At 45.7% G+C, this 21844-nt stretch overlaps 1 protein-coding gene across 4 annotated transcripts in view; it reads right to left on the bottom strand.

Moving 5' to 3' along the window:
- Positions 1 to 3493: 3493 nt before the first annotated feature.
- col4a6 (collagen, type IV, alpha 6) overlaps positions 3494 to 21844 on the bottom strand; it is a 409834-nt gene continuing 391483 nt past the window's right edge. For all 4 annotated transcript variants that reach the window (XM_078412091.1, XM_078412093.1, XM_078412090.1 and 1 more), the window contains 4 exons: positions 16939 to 17055; positions 14271 to 14462; positions 11620 to 11906; positions 3494 to 7514 (listed from right to left, as the gene is read on the bottom strand). In XM_078412091.1, the coding sequence (XP_078268217.1) occupies positions 7254 to 7514; positions 11620 to 11906; positions 14271 to 14462; positions 16939 to 17055 (857 nt within the window). In that variant the 3' untranslated portion in view covers positions 3494 to 7253. The remainder of the gene's footprint in view (positions 7515 to 11619; positions 11907 to 14270; positions 14463 to 16938; positions 17056 to 21844) is intronic.

The raw sequence follows: 21844 nt of genomic DNA on the forward strand, positions 1-21844 counted from the left end.
TAGTTCAGCACTGCTCTCTGGTTGTGGTAGGATGTTCAGTTGCCTGATAACAGCGAATATCACAGCGCACAGCTTTAAGGTGAGAGGGGCAAAATTTAAAGCATACTAGACCAAGTGAACCTGTTGGGCCCAACCCTCTCCTGCATTGGTGCAGCACCCTCTCCTCCCACACTACCCTCCCCCTCCCCCCTCCCTCCTTCCCCCTCCCCTCCCTCCTCCTCCCCGTCCCTCCCCCTCCCCTTCCCCTTCCACCTCCGCCCCTCCCTCCTCCCCCTCCCACCTCCCACTGTCCTCCTCTTCCTTCCCCCCCACTCCAACCCCTCAACCCCCCTTATCCTCACTCCTCCCTCCCTCCCTGGGAGATAGATTTAAACGTTAAAATGTGAATAACTTAAAAAATATAACACCAATTTGAATAAAACTACTTGCATTACCATTGAAGCGATGACGGTGAGTAAGGTGGGCCTGAAATTGTCACGCTATCGTGTACCGTTTTGGCTGTAGTTCGATCACAAACAAACGAGAGTTTAAGTATACAGATGTGCGGGACAGGTTTTTTTTTTACAGAGGATGGTGAAATCGTGCAATGCGTGGTATGGTGATGGAGACATATAATCGTAACATTTAAGAGACTTTTGGATAAGCAGATGGATATTTAAGGCACATTCCTTGTACATGCACCTACTTGGCCAATAAACTTATTCATTCATTCATTCATTCATTCATTCATATGTGGGGAATGGGGAAATATGGTTTTTGTACAGGCAGGTAAGGGTTGGTTTTGGCATCATGTTCAGTGCAAACATTGTGGGCCAAAGGGCCTGTTCCTGTGCTGAACTGTTCTGTATTTATAAAGTTTCTGTTGAAAATGATACATTTCTGCATTTAGATTTAAAACTATCCAAGTGCAAAGTAACTTTTATTGAACGGTTTTGAAGTATTTTGAAGGATCGTTTCCTGTCATCTTCTCTAGTTTAGTTTGGAGATACAGCGCGGAAACAGACCCTTCGGCCAACCGAGTCCACGCCGACCAGTGATCCTCGCATATTAACACTATCCTACACACACACGGGACAATTTACATTTTTCCCAAGCCAATTAACCTACAAACCTGTACGTCTTTGGAGTGTGGGAGGAAACCAAAGATCTCGTAGAAAACCCATGCAGGTCACGGTTAGAAGGTACAAACTCCGTACAGACAGCACCCATCGTCAGGATCGAACCCAGGTTCCGGGTTCTGGCGCTATAAGGCAGGGACTCTACTGCTGCGCCACCGTGCCTCCCACAGGTGGTACCACAGGATGAATCAGAACACCATAGGAAGCAGCAATTCCTATTTCTGCTCTGAATATCCTTTTCGAGCCATTTCTATGCATTCATGAGATGCGGAAATAAATTATTTTTGTTAGGGCTCAGACTCAATTCAATCCTTTGCTTAAATAAAAAGTGGAGGATGATTCAACATTTCCACATCTACGAACAGCAGTAAATGACCCACATTTGATGAGGGGGCGTGGCTGCATTCTGCAGCTGCAGCTCACCGGCAGTCTCTCTGTCTTTTTTTTGTTTTTGTCTATTGTTATCGTTTAAATGTATGTTTTGATTTATTTTTAACTCTGTATCTGTGGGGGGTGGTGGGGGAAACCTTTTTTTTCCAATCTCCTCCTCAACGGAGATGCGACCTTTACCGTGTCGTATCTCCGTTCGCGCTACGGCCTAACACCGTGGAGTCGGCGGCCTCCAGCTGGGATCGACCTTGAAGACTCCGGTCGCAGGGCCTGGACTTACCATCTCGGAGGCTTCGGCCGTGGGCCCTGCAGACCGCAACATCGGGAGTTCGCAGGTCCCTGGCTGGCGACCGGCTTTCGGGAGCTCCAGCCGTAGTAGCTTCGACCGCCCCGAAGCTCGAGGTTTGATTGACCCACTCGCAGGCCCTTCATCGCCCTGCGTGGCCTGGCCGCGGCACTTTCCATCGCATGGTGGGGGCTCAGGACCTTCATCGGCCTGCTCGGCTCGGCCCTGGGACTTTCCATCGCCCGGTGGGGGCTTCAAAAGTCGGGAGCCTCGATCGTCTCGTGGCACCACGGGAGAAGAATGAGGAGGAGATAAGACTTTTCTTTGCCTTCCATCACTGTGAGGGTGTGCCTGGAGCGATCACTGTGATGGCTGTTTGTGTTTGTGTTAAAAATTGTAATTGTGTGTCTTGTGTTCTTTATTGTCTACTGCCGGACCCTGACGTGAGAGGACGCTGGCGATATTTGTTCGCCGCTTCTCAGTCAGGATAGTTTGTCTGTTTGTTTTTATGTCTTGACTGTTTTTGTAAAGCGTCTTTGAGCATTTGGAAAAGCGCTATAAAAAATAAATGTTTACTATTATTATATTATTACATTTCCTTGAGGCATGGCTTTCTGATGAAGTCATGAAGATTCTGTGTGAAGCTTTCAAGAACTTTCCAGCTGAACCAACTCAACTGACCTCAAATCCCAAATTACTGAAGGAGTTTCATTTAGCTTGTAATGTTGTACCACCATATGTGCCATTAATGTTTTTGGAGGATTGTCATAGAGTCAGAGTGATACAACATGGAAACAGGCCCTTTGGCCCAACGTGCCCACACCGGCCAACATATCCCAGCTGCACTAGTTCCACCTGCCCGCATTTGGTTCATATCACTCTAAACCTGTCCTATCCATGTACCTGTCTGTTTCTGAAAAGTTGAGATAGTCACTGCTTCAACGACCTCCTCTGGCAGCTTGTTCCATACACCCACCCCTTGTGTGAAAACGTTACTCCTCAGATTCCTACTAAATCTTTTCCCCTTCACCATAAACCTATGTCCTCTGTGTGTTATGCTCAAACAGGGAGAAATGTAATGGAACACATAATACAGAAGACAGGTCACACATCCAGCTGATCCATGAAACTGTTTCTTTCTTCGTCCCGGCTGAATTGTGACTTCCTCACTCTGTCTTAATTGCAACCTTGGAAAAGAACCTCACCATCTAGAAATTTAATATTTGCTGCTTCTCTTGAAGTAGAACGTCAATTGGTACAAGATTTGGGATAATCTTCATTTTAGTTTAGAGATAGTTTAGAGAGGTCCTTTCGGCCCACCGGGTCCGCGCCGACCAGCGATCCCCGCACATTAACACTATCCTATACCCACCCTGGACAATTTTTACATTTACCGAGCCAATTAACCTACAAACCTGTAGGTTTGGAGTGTGGGAGGAAACCGAAGATCTCGGAGAAAACCCACGCGGTCACGGGGAGAACGTACAAACTCCGTACAGACAGCACCCGTAGTCGGGATGGAACCCGGGTCTCCGGCGCTGCATTCGCTGTAAGGCAGCAACTTTACCGCTGCACCACCTATTAGGCTCTTTTGGGTCAGCATGCTCCATTTATTGAATTTTATCTACTCAAAACTTACCTTTGCAGTTAGACTTACACTTATACTTACTGTTAGCAAACACAGGAAACAAGATCTTTTGACAGACATGAGTTTATTCATTTTACCAGTTAATATTTCTTTCCAATTATTCATTTTACCAGTTAATATTTCTTTCCATTGGCCAAGGAAAAGCAAAGCTGTCTTGTTAGCATTTAACATTTGGTGATTATAAATTTATACAGCTTCATAGTCTTTTAGTACAAACATTTAAATGTAAAATTTCAGTAGCACCATATACCATTTGAAGATATAAGCCTGATAGTATTAATTCTGTTTATAAAGGCCTCAGGCAAAAAACGAAAAGTGTGAATAATGGGATTGTCGACTTGTTTAAAACAAGGGAAAGATCGAGGGAAAGATGATAATGAAAGTGCAACTGGCAGTAATTCAACTGAATTCAGAAGTGTTATGTTCTTTCCTGGCCACCCATGGCTGAGCGGCTGTTGTAGAAGGGGAGGGGAATGTTCTTAAAGGGGAGTGTTCAAGGGCTCACAAGTAGGCTTTTGCTCAAAGGTGGGAACCCCCATGCCCCTTTAAAGAGAAAACTATGTTGCGTGCGTTGAAACTATATAAATAGCACCATTGTGAATACAAATACTTGGGGGGTTTAAAAAGATGTTGATTTTCTTTTACACAAAGGATTGTCTCTGGTTTTGCAATGCTCCAGGTGTACAGTTTATCAACATGCTTCCATTATATGAAGATTTGAACCACCTACTCTCAGAACTCAAGCACTCATCCAAATCCTGACCAGGCTTCCCATTGTGTTCTCTGTGGGTTTTGCACATGGCCATAGATTGCATCTTCATGTGGTAAAACTACAATTTGTTCTCTCTACGCAACTCTAAAAGGCCACTCTTCATGGACCTCTTGGGCCAGCTCAGCTGCCCTTTACTGTGACCAACACATTCCCCTTCTATATTCTTGCCTACAATAAATCCCTTTATGGTTGTGTAAAGGGATGCCTCTGAGAAAGAATGCACCAAGTTCAAAATAGCCAGCTGTACTGCTGGAAGTGATGGGAATCTACAGTAGATTATACAGACTGAAGGAGCAAACCTTGTCTTGTCAATGCCCGGAGAACAGTCATCACGATACCTCACGCTAACGACTTAATATTAGAAACATAGAAAATAGGTGCAGGAGGAGGCCATTCAGCCCTTCGATCCAGCACCGCCATTCATTATGATCATGGCTGATCATCCAAAATCAGTACCCCGTTCCTGCTTTCTCCCCATATCCCTCGATTCCGTTAGCTTTGTTAGCTTCTGTGTGATTAAATTATCACAGTCATTTAGAGCTGAGATGTAGACTCATACTAACAGGGAATGCACCTGATAATGGTGGATTTCAAAACAGTTTGAATGAAAGCATCACATTAATGAAGTAAAACAAAACCCCCAGCAATTATATTCCAGGGTGTGTCAAGTTCCCTTGCATGTGGCTTGAGCAGCAAATTAAAACCCAGTTCCTTAATAAATCCTGCTGAGATATTATTTTCTCTTCATACAACTTCCTCTAAGTCAGAGGGAAGCCAAGTTGTCGATTGATGTGTTGGTTTTACATGATTGCAAGGATGTGTGTGTATTTTATCTTCATTTTCTGTTTCAATATCATTTATTAAATGCTGCGTTATGCTCTGACAGCGAGACACGTGTTTTACATCAGTGCTGCATCCAATAAACGCAATGAATCCAACCGCTGAATGTATAAAGCATTCCTTTTTTTTTGGAATGAAGTATTTTGTGCTTACACGCAATGATGACCGAGAGACTTCACTCTGTTAGTCAAAGTCAAATGAGATTGCAAACGGTGACACACTGACCATTTCTCCATTGCTGTAAACTTTCAGTAAATTCAGTTTTATTCCCAGCCACCACAGGACAAAAGCACCTAGTTTATAGAGAGAGTAAAGGCAAGAGAAGTCAGATCTATCAGTGCAGGGTTATGTGTTCCTGTTATTCCTTAGTAATTGCAACATGGTAAGAGGTGAGAAAGTAGGGCAACACTTGAACTTTCTGAGGTAGCCAGAGATGTTAAAACGAGCACCTTTATATGTTGAGTAAACATGGAACTTCCTGTGATTCCTTCTACCTCCCATTCCTGTTTTGGCCCATGAACAATGAGGTGCATGTGGCCTCTTTAAACAAAATGGGTCATGGTGGTGATCTCCTGTAGCTTTGGTGGGCCGCAGCAGATTGGCATGAAAGGTACCTTGTACGATTAAGGCAAGACATGGAAAAAGGATTGTTGACTTTTTGAGAATTGCAAGAGCAATGTTATTTTGAGGAAGTCAGTCATTCTTGTGCGTGTTGATGGGGGGGATGTGACCTTCAAAATTAAGATGCTCACGAAAGCAAACTAATGTATTTACAGTATATATAAAAGCCTTCCATACCTGGACTGGTTTATTTTCAGAAGGTGAGAGGTCTGGAATCCTGAATTCAGCATCTAAATCGACTAACTACAACAAAGAGCTTTGTGATGCAGTTGAAATGAAGGAAACGCCAACACAAATTAGCTGGGACGTTAAAGCAAATGTTTTTATGTCAAGCTAACTTGTGAATCAATGCCATGTATGATTCTGTGTAGGAAGGAACTGCAGATGCTGGTTTAAAGCGAAGATAGACACATAATGCTGGAGTAACTCAGCGGGACAGGCGACATCTCTGGGGAGAAGGAATGGGCGGCGTTTCGGGTCTGAAGAAGGGCCTCGGCCCGAAACGTCACCCATTCCTTCTCGCCAGAGATGCTGCCTGTCCCGCTGAGTTACTGCAGCATTTTGTATCTACCTTCGATTTAAACCAGCATTTGTATCTCTAAACTAAACTAAACTATGTATGATAATATCAGACTGGGCATCATGTAGCAGAAGACTTGTGCAGAGTGAAGTCTGGGGGAAGAAAACAATAGGCAACTATTGTGAGAGATGGCAGGAGAAAACAACACACAGTATATTGCTATCCCCGCCAACACAATGTCAGCCAATGAGTGGAGCTACCAGTAGTGTCCTCGATGCACAGCAGAGCTGACTTACTCAGAAAACAAAGTCAATTTAAAGAAACAACTTGAGGCAGAAGTAACCACAAAATCTCCCAATAAAATCACCAATTTGACGGGTGGAGTGCAGATAGTGGAGGGTGGTTACATGGGAAATTCTGAGCAACATGCTTGATTTGATATTGAAATTTCCTTTAGACTTCTGGTCTGGTTGGGACTCAAAATACAAAGTTATGGAGCTTTACAGCATGGAAATAGGCCCTTCGGCCCAACTAGTCCATGCCGACCAAGGTGGCATTCTGGGCTAGTCCCATTTGCCTGCATTTGGCTCAAATCCCTCTAAACCTTTCCTATTCATGTACCTGTCCAAAGATGTGAAATGCCTGGATATTCTAGAAGTGCTGAACCTTAACCTCTCCAGCCTTGTTGTAAGATGAGTTCACACAGGCCAACGGGGGTTAGTTCAGGGAAGACTGCATTGAGTCTCTGCATAATTCTGTTCACAAAGCAATGGAAGTGTTGAGGGAGCTACAGACAATAAACCGAAGACTAGAGCTAGCTACCACCACTACCTGCCTCTGGCCTTGGTTTTGTTGCTGTGAAATCTGACTTGGTGAATACATACAAAGGCTTTGCGCAGCAGTAGGATGAAGTCACGCCATATTTTGTACAGTCCGCGTTAGAAACCACCTCCTCCTAATATACAAAGTCAGTGAAGCTGGCTGCCACTGGGTGGGGAGAGGTGAGCCTGTGCCAGCGCCAGCCGGCCGAGCAAGAGTGGTCGACCCCCCCCAGACGGCTACAAGAACTTAACGCAGACTTGGCAGCGGCTGACCCGGGTGCGGAGGTGGCCCGCCTTCAGCGTCTCTGAGGGCGGCGACTCCACGAACTGGCGGCTGGCCTCCACCGTGGTCAGCCAGAAGCTGTACTTGTTGGCGAAGTAGTGGCAGGTGCCGCGGGCCCCGTTGCACTCGATGAACGGCGTGGCGCGGAAATCCTCCAGGCAGGAGCCCGGTGAGACCAGGGACTGGCCACCCCCCTCCGGCCCAGCCGCAGTGTGCTGAGGAAAGAACAGAGCCGGGATGCAGGGCGTTAAAAACCTTCTGGACTCTGCGCACTTACAGTCAGAGACACTCACAGACGGCAGACACAACAAGCTGGAGGAACTCGGAGGGTCAGGCAGCATCTCTGGAGAGAAGGAATGGGTGACGTTTCGAGTCGAGACCCTTTTAGTTTAGTTTAGTTTAAAGATACAGCGCTGTGCCGACCAGCGATCCCTGCACATTAACACTATCCGACACCCAGTAGGGACAATTTTTACATTTACCAAACCAATTAACTTACAAACCTGTACGTCTTTGGAGCGTGGGAGGAAACCGAAGATCTCAGAGAAAACCCATGCAGGTCACGGGGAGAACATACAAACTCCGTACAGACAGCACCCGTAGACGGGATCGAACCCGGGTGTCCGGCGCTGCATTCGCTGTAAGGCAGCAACTCTACCGCTGCGCCACCGTGCCGCCCTTCTTCAGACCCAATCCGAAACGTCACCTCTTCCCTTCCTCCAAAGATGCTGTCTGGCCCGCTGAGATACTCCAGCTCGTTGTGACTATCATTGGTTTAAACCAGCATCTGCAGCTCCTTCCTACACAGAGTCAACCAGCACGGAAACAGGCCCTTCAGCCCAACTCGGCCATGCTGATCATTCCCCATCTAAGCTAGTCCCATTTTGCCCATGTTTGGCCCATATCCCTCTAAACCTTGCCATGTACCTGTCCAAGTACAGTATTTCTTAAATGCTGTTATAGTACCAGTCTCAACTACCTTCTCTGACAGCTCCTTCCCTATACCCACTACTCTCTGAGCGAAAACGTTACCCCTCAGATTCCCATTAAATATGATTCCTAATGTCATATGAGGAAAGATTGGAAAGACTGGGCTTGTATTCAATGGAATTTAGAAGCTTGAGAGAGGATCTTATAAAAACATATCAAATTATTAAAAGGACTGGACAAGCTAGATGTAGGAAAAATATTCCCAATGTTGGGGGGTCCTCAAAGGGCCAAATGGCTCCTCCTGCACCTATTTTTTATGTTTCTATGTAAATCTTGCCTCTCTCACCTGAAACTCCTCTGGTTTACATTTCTGCCACTTTGGGTAAAAGACTGTGCATTTACCCTCTCTATTCTCCTCATGAGTTTATACACCTTGATAAAAGCAATCTGCGGTTCAATTATTGGATTCGTAATCCAGAGGATTACCAATCAGGAAATGAATTCAAAGTATACCGTGGCACCCAGAGATTGTAACGCACAAAGGACTATAGATACTAGTTTACAGAAGAAGACACAATGTGCTCAGCGGGTCAGGCAGCATCTCTGGAGGACATGGATAGGTTATGTTTTGGATCTTTGGACTCAAGTTTTCTTTAGAGTCTGAAGAAGGATCTCAATCCAAAACATTGCCGATTCATGTTCTCCAGAGATGCTGCCTGAAATGCTCAGTTACTCCAGCACTTTGGGTCTTTATTTTCAGTTTTGCTTCAGTTAAGCTTGGAATCCTTCTGATCTGGCACTCTGGTGTCAGGACAATAGCCTCCTCTTGAATGTCACTAAAACAAAGGAGCTGATTGTGGACTTTAGAAGGGCTAAACATCCAAGGACGTACACGCCACTGGAGATAAATGGGTCTACTGTGGATAGGGTGAGCAGTTTTAAATACTTGGGAGTCCGCATCACAGAGGATCTGACGAGGGCAACGCACATTGCCGCACTGGTGGGTAAGGCAAAGCAGCGCCTTTACCACCTTAGACAGCTGAGGAAATTCAGAGTGTCTCTGAGGATCCTTCATTGCTTCTACTCTGGGGCTGTAGAGAGCATCCTGTCCGGCAACATTACAGTCTGGTTTGGGAACAGCTCTGCCCAGGACAGGATGGCCCTGCAGAGAGTAGTGCGTTCGGCAGAACGCACCATGGGAACTACATTCGCCCCCCTGCAGGACCTATATATCAGGAGGTGCAGATCCAGAGCAAGCAAGATCATGAGGGACCCCTGCCACCCCAGTAACGGACTGTTCCAGATGCTACGGTCAGGCAAACGCCTCCGCTGTCACGCTGTGAAAACGGGGAGGATGAGACGGAGTTTCTTCCCGCAGGCTATCAGGACTGTCAACTTTTATAACTCCAGAGACTAAATTTTTGTCTACACTATATTAACTTTATTTATATGCTGTAACTGTAATTCTTTTTTGTGCACAATCCGCAGGCATTGCCACTTTCATTTCACTGCACATCGTGTATGTGTATGTGACAAATAAACGTGACTTGACTTGACTTGGGTGAATCCTTATAATGGTGACCATGAAACGAGTAGATTTTCCTAAACCTCTTCTGATTCGCCCAACCCTTCTGGGGGAATCGGATAGCCTTGTGACACCATTGCACTATCGGCAATGTGACTGGCTTTGTAGACCTCTCTATACTGGCCTCTCAAGTTGTTTCATTCAAGAGCAAAGTATATTTGCTAAAAATAAGCAAACTCAACGATCAGTGCTTCCAAGTTAGATTTGCTCAAATCCACTTACTCGGATTCTTTTCAATAGAAAATAATAATTAAGATAGACATGGAAATAGACATGGTGAGGTGATGGGTTTGCATGCTGCAACCATTTAGTCATAGTATAGAGATACACCGCGGAAACAGGCCCTTCGGCCCACCGGGTCCGCGCCGACCAGCGACCCATGCACACTAACACTACGAGGGACAATTTTTACATTTACCAGGCCAATTAACCTACAAACCTGTACGTCTTTGGAGTGTGGGAGGAAACCCATGCAGTACACGGGGAGAACGTACAAACTCCGTACGGACAGCACCCGTAGTCGGGATGGAACCCGGGTCTCTGGCACTGCATTCGCTGTAAGGCAGCAACTCTATGGCTGGTGATGGCATGGCTGGTGATGACATCCTCACCTACTGAGCCCGAGCTCCAGGGGAGGTCCATGTAGAGGTAGCTGCCTTCATGAAGGGTGCAAGACTCTGGACCGCAGCTTCATTGGAGGAGAATTGGGGGCAGGGATTAGTCAAAGATCCCACACTGACCTTTCGGCATGGACTCTGACTAAAATGTGTGTTATTGGTAAAAGGACAGAAGGCAGCATTTAGCCTTGGAACAACATGAGAGAAACCAGCCTGTTAGCACCTGTTGCCTAGACTGGTATTAGCAAATAAATAAACACTTGGTTGGTGCATTGTAAGACCCCTGATGAACAGGATGAAAACAGACGGAAAGTAAATAAAGCTGCCAAAAATATTAAAAAACCGACATGAGCTTATAAATGATTTTCTTTTCATCCTCATCTCGGTTTTGACCAACAGATCTTTCTTTAAGTTTAGTTTAGAGGTACAGCGTAGAAACAGGCCCTTCAGCCCACCGATTCCTGCCGACCAGCGATCCCCGCACACACACGAGGGACAATTTACATTTATACCAAGCCAATTAACCTACACACCTTGTAGAGGGACCATCCAATCTGGCCGTGCCTGCCTCACCCACTCCACTGCTGGCTTACTTTACCATCATCTTATGTATGACCCCTCACAGTGCCAAAGCTGCTGCCAAGGTGTGCTGACAACACGCAAATTGGAGGAACACCACCTCATATTTCGCTTGGGCAGCTTACACCCCAGCGCTATGAATATTGATGTCTCTAACTTCAAATAACCCCTGCATCCCCTCTCCCTCCATCCCTCCCCCACCCAAGTCATACCAGCTTCAGTCGTCTTGTTGAGTCTCATTGTCTGTAACTCGTTTTCACCTAGCCCACAGGTAACAATGGCCTGTTACAAGGGAGCTGGGGGAAGGGGGGGCTGGGGGAGAGGGAGCGGGAGGGGGGAGGGAGGGGAAGGGTGAGAGGGAGGAGGGGAGGAGAGGGTGCTGTACCAATGCAGGAGAGGTTTGGGCCCAATGGGTCCTACTTGGTCTAGTTTGTTCTATATCTCTCCACATCACCGTGTATATCGCTTGTTTCCCTTTCCCCTGACTCTCAGTCTGAAGAAGGGTCACGACCCATAACGTCACCTATTCCTTTTCTCCAGAGATGCTGTCTGACCCGCTGAGTTACTCCAGCTTTATGTGTCTATCTGCTGATAGAAAGTTGCACTGACCATGAGGAAAGAGTAGCCTATCCAGAGACTGCGCCAGCCGTTGGGGCACTGCGGGATGGTGATGTCTTGACTGTGCACAGCGATGGCCAGGGAGGGCACCTCACACACAGAGCAGCGGCTGATGTAGCGTCTGATCTGCCGGTTAGACACAGGCATCATGGGGATGGGCGCCGTGGTGGAAAGCCAGTAGGACTTGTCGTTCCGGTTAGCATAATGGCAGACCTCATCAATGTTGCAGTACAGGAAAGGCATCGTGGTGAAGCGGGGCAGGCATGAACCAGCCATTCCTGAAGGATAGTAAAGACAGGAGCTTTTAGACACATTCACACTCCATCTGGAGCACCCAGACCCATACTCACAGTGCCTGTTACATAGAAACATAGAGTGCCTGTTACATAGAAACACAGAGTGCCTGTTACATAGAAACATAGAGTGCCTGTTACATAGAAACACAGAGCGCCTGTTGCATAGAAACATAGAGTGCCTGTTACATAGAAACACAGAGTGCCTGTTACATAGAAACACAGAGTGCCTGTTACATAGAAACATAGAATGCCTGTTACATAGAAACACAGAGTGCCTGTTACATAGAAACATAGAATGCCTGTTACATAGAAACACAGAGTGCCTGTTACATAGAAACATAGAATGCCTGTTACATAGAAACACAGAGTGCCTGTTACATAGAAACACAGAGTGCCTGTTACATAGAAACATAGAGTGCCTGTTACATAGAAACACAGAGTGCCTGTTACATAGAAACATAGAATGCCTGTTACATAGAAACACAGAGTGCCTGTTACATAGAAACATAGAATGCCTGTTACATAGAAACACAGAGTGCCTGTTACATAGAAACACAGAGTGCCTGTTACATAGAAACATAGAGTGCCTGTTACATAGAAACACAGAGTGCCTGTTACATAGAAACACAGAGTGCCTGTTACATAGAAACATAGAGTGCCTGTTACATAGAAACATAGAATGCCTGTTACATAGAAACACAGAGTGCCTGTTACATAGAAACATAGAGTGCCTGTTACATAGAAACACAGAGTGCCTGTTACATAGAAACATAGAGTGCCTGTTACATAGAAACATAGAGTGCCTGTTACATAGAAACACAGAAAATAGGGGCAGAAGGAGGCCATTCGGCCCTTCGAGCCAGCACCGCCATTCATTGTGATCATGGCTGATCATCCACAATCAGTAACCCGTGCCTGCCTTCTCCCCACATCCCTCGATTCCACTAGCCCCTAGAGCTCTATCTAACTCTCTTTTAAATTCATCCAGTGAATTGGCCTCCACTGCCAAATGTGGCAGATAATTCCATAAATTCACAACTCTCTGGGTGAAAATGTTTTTCTCACCTCAGTTTTAAATGGCCTCCCCTTTATTCCTAGACTGTGACTGTGGCCCCTGGTTCTGGAACACCATTCATTGGTTACAATGCCGTATTCACATTCATTCTTAAGTATAAACTTATGCTCCTAGACTGTGGAACAGCATCCCACTCCCCATCAGAACTGTCCCCTACATCGATTCCTTTAAGTCCAGGCTCAAAACCTACTATTCCCTAGCGTTTGAGGTCCTCTGAGGGGGCACTGTAAACTGTTTATGTATGTGTTGTTAGGTTTGCGTGCTATTGTATGTTCTTTTTTAGTATCTGCACTGATGTACAGCACTTTGGTCAACGTGGGTTGTGTTTAAATGTGCTAAACAAATAAAATTGACTTGACTTGACTTGACTCACCACTCATGACTAACTTTAAAATGCCTTCTATATCCTGACCAATCTGCACCATTTGCTCCACTTAAGACAGGGTGGGGTTGAGATGCCACTTGACAATTTCACTATGGCCAATCTCACCCTGGGCACGTTGTCAGCCTCCTGTGAGCAGAATATGCCATTCCCCTGCCATTGGTGCACAAACACTATTTTTTGGGTGAGGACCAAAAACACTCAGTTAACCTAAAAAAAGGTCTGAAGAAGAGTACTAACCCAAAAGGTCACCTGTCCACATCCCCCAAGGATGCTGCCTGACCTGCTGAGTTACTCCAGCAATTTGTTTCTTATCTCAGTGAACCTAATCCTGGGTGTACAGAGGCTGACCGTGGCACCCAAGTGGTGGGCAAGCTGACAGTAACCAACTTACAGCGTGAACCCTGGTTCCTCCTCATCTGGCTGTGCCAAACGTCCAGACACTGAGAGGCAGCTTTCCTTTTGGAGAGGGATCTGGTTAGGGTTGCCAACTGTCCGTATTAGCCGGGACATCCAATATTTTAGGCTAAATTGGTTTGTCCTACACACTCGGTATCGTTGTTGATACTGTTCAGTGATAAGTGCTACATCCTCTCAGTGTCAGTTTAAAGTTTTTAGTTCGGTTCAGTTTAGAGATACAGTGCATAAACAGGCCCTTCGGCCCACTGAGTCTGCACTGACCAGCGATCCCTGCACATTCACATTACCCTACACACAATCGGGACAATTTACATATTTTCCAAGCCAATTAACTTACAAACCTGTACGTCTTTGGAGTGTGGGAGGAAACGGAAGATCAGATCTCGGAGAAGACCCCAGGCGAGAGTCTCACAGGTTACGTTGCGATGTGGAGTGACGCCACCTATTGTGGAGATGTCCGTGCACTTACCCAGATCCTGGTTGTGTGCCTTTTCTTGCCCTTCCACATACAGCAAGCTGTAGCCATCCCACAGCCTGTGCATCCCCAATGGGCAGGGCGGCACACTGTCCGACTGGCTGTGCTTCACCAGCGTGTAGCCCACGCTCGCGCGGCGGCCCGAATACCCTGGCCGACCTGCCAAGCCCGGCTTCCCCGGAAAACCTGCAAAGGAGACGATCAATGAGGTACCAGCATCCTGTTTGCAAATGCCAATGTACTGTAGACCAATAGAGTTCTTAACCAGGGCCCTGGTGAGACCACATCTGGAGAATTGTGTGCAGTTCCCTTTTAACCAGCTTAACCAGGGCCCTGGTGAGACCACATTTGGAGAATTGTGTGCAGTTCCCTTTTAACCAGCTTAACCAGGGCCCTGGTGAGACCACATCTGGAGAATTGTGTGCAGTTCCCTTTTAACCAGCTTAACCAGGGCCCTGGTGAGACCACATCTGGAGAATTGTGTGCAGTTTTGGTTCACCAATTTGAGGAAGGTCATCCTTGCTATTGAGGTAGGATCACAAGGTTAATGCCCGGGATGGCGGGACTATCATATGAGGAAAGATTGGAAAGACTGGGCTTGTATTCACTGGAGTTTAGAAGGATGAGAGGGGTTCTTATAGAGACGTATAAAATTTAAAATGAACTGGACAAGCTCGATGCAGGAAAAATGATCCCATCTTTGGAGGGAGTGTGGCAGGAAACCAGGGCACCCAGAGAAAACCCACGCAGGTCGCGCGGGGGGGGGGGGGAGGGGTTTGGGAGAAGGTACAAACTCCGCATGGACAAGTGCCCGCGGTCAGGATCGAACCCGGCTCTCGTGGTGCTGTGAGGCCGGTTATTGAGTTCGATGCGGCTCTTGGGTCTGACGGAATCACGAGATTGATCCCTGGGATGGCGGGACTGACATATGAGGAAAGATTGAAAAGACTGGGCTTGTATTCACTGGAGACTAGAAAAATGAGAGGGGATCTTATAGAGACATATAAAATTATAAAAGGACTGGACAAGCTAGATGCAGGAAAAATGTTCCCAATGTTGGGCGAGTCCAGAACCAGGGGCCACAGTCTTAGAATAAAGGAGAGCCATTTAAAACTGAGGCGAGAAGGAACTTTTTCACCCAGAGTTGTGAATTTGTGGAATGCTCTGCCACAGAGGGCAGTGGAGGCCAATTCACTGGATGGATTTAAGAGAGAGTTAGATAGAGCTCTAGGGGCTAGTGGAATCAAGGGATATGGGGAGAAGGCAGGCACAGGTTATTGATTGTGGATGATCAGCCATGATCACAATGAATGGGCCAAATGGCCTCCTCCTGCACCTATTTTCTATGTTTCTATGTTTCTAAAATACGGACTCAAGGTTTCCACATATAAAGTGATGAAGTTAAAAAGTAAGAAAAGTGTGTAAATCTTTACACATTATTTGTTACGCCTCATCTGGAATATTATGTTCAATATTGGGCACTACCCATACACAGTCAATAAGAATATTTAACATTGTGAAAGTTCCGAATATGTTTCACAGAACAGTTTAGTTTAGTTCAGAGATACAGCGTGGAAACAAAGCCTTCGGCCCACTGAGTCCACGTCGAACAGTGATCCCCGCACATTAACACGATCCTGCACACACTGGAGATCATTTACATTTATACCAAACCTATTAGTCTACAAATCTGTACGTCTTTGGAGTGTAGGAGGAAACCAGAGATTCTGGAGAAAACCCACTCAGGTCATGGGGAGAATGTACAAACTCTGTAAAGACAGCACTCGTAGTCGGGATGGAACCCGGGTCTCCGGCGCTGTAAGGCAGCAACTCTACCGTTGCTCCATAAAGGGACTGTCAATCCACATAACAGCATTGGACAGAAGAAGAGTGCCTGGTCCAAGAGGTCGGTTTTCAGGAGGATCATGAACTGCGGCTGCAGATCATGAAGCAGTGGGCAGCACATATATAACCTGATCAGTCACACACCATAGATTTAAAGTCCCAGTCCCAGTGTAGAAGAATTTCTGGGCCTATCATTTTTTATGACAATGAATGGAGTGAGGGCAATATGATGTTTGAGGGACTACTGTGGAAACGATGATCCCCATCTTGTATTTGTGGCAAGATGCTCAAACAGATTAGTTTAGAGATACAGCACGGAACCAGACCCTTTGGCCCACCGGCCGACCAGCGATCCCCGCACACTAACACTATCCTACACCTGCCAGAGGCATTGTTTTAAACGTTTTCCAAGCCAATTAACCTACAAACCTGTACATCATTGGAGTGTGGGAGGAAACCGAAGATCTCGGAGAAAACCCACGCAGGTCACGGGGAGAACGTACAAACTCCGTACGTGGTCGGGATGGAACCCGGGTCTCCGGCGCTGCATTCGCTGTAAGGCAGCAACTCTACCGCTACGCCACCGTGACCGCCCAGATGGAGACAGATCTGGCTTAAAGGATCTCAAGATATAGAGCAGGCTCCGTGTTGTGAAGGCAAAGGCAAAGAACTCGTGCAATCATTATCCTGCATCCTTAAAACTATAAACTTGAACTATTGGTTCAAATAACTGAGTCAAAATCGGTAGGGCTGTGATGTTAAGCGGAGCGTTTTGTTTAACGATGGCTTTTGTTTGTGGACTGTTCATTCTGCTCACCTTCTGCACCAGGTAATCCAGGATATCCCTTTGAACCTGGATCTCCCAGAAAACCAGGTTGGCCTGGCAAACCACTTGGTCCCACTCTGCCTGGTTTCCCTGGATGACCTTTGGGACCTGGATTATAAAGAGAGAAAGGATGAGAAACAAGACCCACACAACTCCCAATAGTGCTCCCATTTGCATTTCTCAAGGAGAGACAGTATCATGAGCATCAAATGCAGCATCAAACTACCGTCTCAAAGTACCTTCAAAGTACCTTCAAAGTCTCAAAGTACCTTCAAAGTTTTCCAGTGCTTCGCCTTCCACTTTTGCTGAGCAAGACTGACACAAGCATCAAAGATAAACCCAGGCGATTATTTGCGTGCCAGCCACAGAGGCCGATCTACAATCACACATTACAATCGCTCCACACTCTTAAATCTCTATTCCTACAACAACATTTCTTACTTGAACTATGATCTTCTGAAACTGCGGTTGTTTCCACCAGGGCTCGAGGTTCTGAGCGATAGGGAGAGGTGGAGTAGGCTGGGACTCTATCCTTTGGAGCGCAGGAGGATGAAGGGTATAAAATCATGAGAGGAATAGATCGGGTAGATGCACAGTCTCTTGCATGGAGTAGGTGAATCGAGGACCAGAGGACATGGGTTTAAGGTGAAGGGGAAAAGATTTAATATGAATCCGAGAGGTAACTTTTTCACACAAAGGGTGGTGGGTGTATGGAACAAGCTGCCAGAGGAGGTAGTTGAGGCTGGGACTATCCCAACATTTAAGAAACAGTTAGACAGGTACATAGATAGGACAGGTTTGGAGGGTTATGGACCAAATGCGGGCGGGCAGGAGGGACTAGTGTAGCTGGTGTGGGCAAGTTGGGCCCAAGGGCCTATTTCCACACTGTTTCAGTCTATGACTGTAAACTCCTCTCAGATCCACTCCCAAATGTTATTCCCTTATCATATACTGTATCTATGCACTGTAAATGGCTCGATTGTAATCATGTATTGTCTTTCCACTGACTGGATAGCACGCAACAAAAGCCTTTCACTGTACCTCGGTACACGTGACAATAAACTAAACGAAACTGAAGCAGATTTAAACTCCTCAATATTTTTAATTTTGGTTTGTTCAGTGACTAATGTAACAGTGGCTGATGATAGACAAGGTTTTCGTGCAAGTAAGGAATAAAATTAGCATGATACATCGATAAATTATTTTTACTTTTTAATACCTACATTCTACTAAATAACTCATAATGTTACGAGCAATAACAATGCCAGGCCAGCTGTTCAGTTAAATGGTTTACTAGTTCAATTATATTTTTTGTCTCAGCCTCCAACAAGGCTTGGCTTGCCTTTAGTAACATAATTCATGTAAAGACAATAATAATTTTTCAAGAAATTCAACTCCCCTGTAGTTTGCCATTAGCAAAAGTGATGCGGGCCGGATGAAACTGAGGCATACAGTGGTGAAATGACCCTTTAATATCACAGATCGCTTAAGGAAAAGCAGTTAGACATTCATAACAGATGCCAAACAAATGATGTCTTCATACGTTTCGTGAATGGAAAATGCCTTATCTTAGCAACTGAGGAAGCACAATCTGCACACTGCAAACTCCCTGCATGCACACCTAGAAATGATGTGGCACAGTTGACTGCTTGCAGATTCTACTGCTCCCTGCATTCCCACAGCAATGGTCACTCAGAACCAATTTTACGCTGGATTTCACTGCTGTGAAACTCTGATAAATTGCTGCCCACTAAATCTAGAAATTGCCCCAAATCTAATCCCATTTAATTCAACACGATGGAAAGCAATGGGTGCTTAATAAACTTGCCATCTACTGTACCGACATGTATGCAGTATAGACAAATATTTATCCCCTCAATTTCCTCAGTTTTCTCCCATTTCTCCCAACAATTTGAAAGATGTTTGAGATGGGAGGAGATGGGTTTGGGGAAATCATCCCGTTGCAATTTTTAATCTATTCTTTGTCTCTTGGGTGGTTGAGCTAACGACCGTACAAGACTGTCCCTTGGTCCACTGTAACTGGTGTTCCTGGCTGGTCTATGAGTGTCCGTGAGTTGGGTTATGGGAGCGAGGCAAGGCTTAGAGGGCAGCAGCAGGAATGCCAGGTCCTGCAAAACAAGTTTAGGGAATGAAGCAACAGGTTAAAAAGCAGGGGCTCCAGGATCATAATCTCGATATTAATCCCTGTGCCACTTGCAAGTGAGGGGGGAGATAAGGGAAGACAGGTGAATGCATGGTTTAAGAACGTGCAGGTGGGAAGGTTTTAGTTACTTGAATCATTGGGATAGTGTGACTTAGAAACATAGATTGAAACATAGAAAATAGGTGCAGGAGGAGGTCATTTGGCCCTTCGAGCCAGCACCACCATTCATTGTGATCATGGCTGATCATCCACAATCAATAACCTATGCCTGCCTTCTCCCCATATCCCTTGATTCCACTAGCCCCTAGAGCTCTATCTCACTCTCTTTTAAATTCATCCAGTGAATTGGTCTCCACTGCCCTCTGTGGCAGAGAATTCCACAAATTCACAACTCTGGGTGAAAAAGTTTTTTCTCATCTCAGTTTTAAATGGCCTCCCTTTTATTCTTAGACTGTGGCCCCTGGTTCTGGACTCCCCCAAAACTGGGAACATTTTTCCTGCATCTAGCTTGTCCAGTCCTTTTATACGTTTCTATAAGATCCCCTCTTATCCTTCAAAATTCTAAATACTTGTACAAGAAGGACAGGTTTCACCTACTCAGGTGGGTTTTAAACTGGTTAGGCAGGGAGGTGGGAAGCATGGTAGCAGTTCAGAGGAACATCAAGGAAAGGGGAGGGAGGAAAATCAAGAGGATAAGTCAAACACGTCCAGTGAGCAGAGCAGACAAAGGCAGGTTAGGGAGCATGGGACGTCTAGCAGGGTCAACTGCATTTAGTTCAATACAAGGAGCCCCACATGTCAATCAGAAGAGCTTAGATCATTGATCAGATTAGATTAGATACATCTTTGTTATATACACCAGGTTGCAATGAAATGTATTGTTCAGATGAAGATCATAGACTTGACAGTGTACAAACAGAAATGGTAAATATGGCTGTAATTACAATGAAGAATGCAAAACAGCAGAAAAGTGTAAGATTGTAGTGCAAAATCTGAGTAGTGCAAAATATTAATGATGCTTGACAATACTTGACCTTATAGAGTCATAGAGTGATACAGTGTGGAAACAGGCCCTTCATAGAGTCACAGAGTGATACAGTGTGGAAACAGGCCCTTCATAGAGTCACAGAGTGATACAGTGTGGAAACAGGCCCTTCATAGAGTCACAGAGTGATACAGTGTGGAAACAGGCCCTTCATAGACAATAGACAATAGACAATAGGTGCAGGAGGAGGCCATTCGACCCTTCGAGCCAGCACCACCATTCAATGTGATCATGGCTGATCATTCTCAATCAGTACACCGTTCCTGCCTTCTCCCCATACCCCCTGACTCCGCTATCCTTAAGAGCTCTATCTAGCTCTCTCTTGAATGCATTCAGAGAATTGGCTTCCACTGCCTTCTGAGGCAGAGAATTCCACAGATTCACAACTCTCTGACTGAAAAAGTTTTTCATCACCTCAGTTCTAAATGGCCTACCCCTTATTCTTAAACTGTGGTCCCTTGTTCTGGACTCCCCCAACATTGGGAACATGTTTCCTGCCTCTAACGTGTCCAACCCCTTAATAATCTTATACGTTTCGATAAGATCTCCTCTCATCCTTCTAAATTCCAGTGTATACAAGCCTAGTCGCTCCAGTCTTTCAACATAGGATAGTCCCGCCATTCCGGGAATTAACCTAGTAAACCTACGCTGCACGCCCTCAATAGCAAGAATATCCTTCCTCAAATTTGGAGACCAAAACTGCACACAGTACTCCAGGTGCGATCTCACTAGGGCCCTGTACAACTGCAGAAGGACCTCTTTGCTCCTATACTCAATTCCTCTTGGTATGAAGGCCAACATTCCATTGGCTTTCTTCACTGCCTGCTGTACCTGCATGCTTCCTTTCAGTGACTGATGCACTAGGACACCCAGATCTCGTTGTACGTCCCCTGTTTCTAACTTGACACCATTCAGATAATACTCTGCCTTCCAATTGTTACCACCAAAGTGGATAACCTCATACTTATCCACATTAAACTGCATCTGCCATGCATCCGCCCACTCACACAACCTGTCCAAGTCACCCTGCAACCTCATAGCATCTTCCTCACAGTTCACACTACCACCCAGCTTTGTATCATCAGCAAATTTGCTAATGGTACTTTTAATCCCTTCATCCAAGTCATTAATGTATATAGAAAATAGCTGCGATCCCAACACCGAGCCTTGCGGTACCCCACTAGTTACTGCCTGCCATTCTGAAAGGGACCCATTTATCCCCACTCTTTGCTTGCTGTCTGTCAACCAATTTTCTATCCATGTCAGTACCCTACCTCCAATACCATGTGCTCTAATTTTGCCCACTAATCTCCTATGTGGAACCTTGTCAAAGGCTTTCTGAAAGTCAAGGTACACCACATCCACCGGCTCTCCCCTGTCAATTTTCCTAGTTACATCCTCAAAGAATTCCAGAAGATTAGTCAAGCATGATTTCCCCTTCGTAAATCCATGCTGACTCGGAACAATCCTGTTACTACTATCCAAATGCTCCACAATTTTGTCTTTTATAATTGACTCCAGCATCTTCCCCACCACTGATGTCAGACTAACTGATCTATAATTTCCTGTTTTCTCTCTCCCACGTTTCTTAAAAAGTGGGACAACATTAGCTACCCTCCAATCCACAGGAACTGATCCTGAATCTATAGAACATTGGAAAATGATCACCAATGCGTCCACAATTTCTA

The sequence above is a fragment of the Rhinoraja longicauda genome, chromosome 15, assembly GCF_053455715.1.
Source record: "Rhinoraja longicauda isolate Sanriku21f chromosome 15, sRhiLon1.1, whole genome shotgun sequence".
In the NCBI taxonomy this organism is placed as follows: Eukaryota; Metazoa; Chordata; class Chondrichthyes; order Rajiformes; family Arhynchobatidae; genus Rhinoraja; species Rhinoraja longicauda.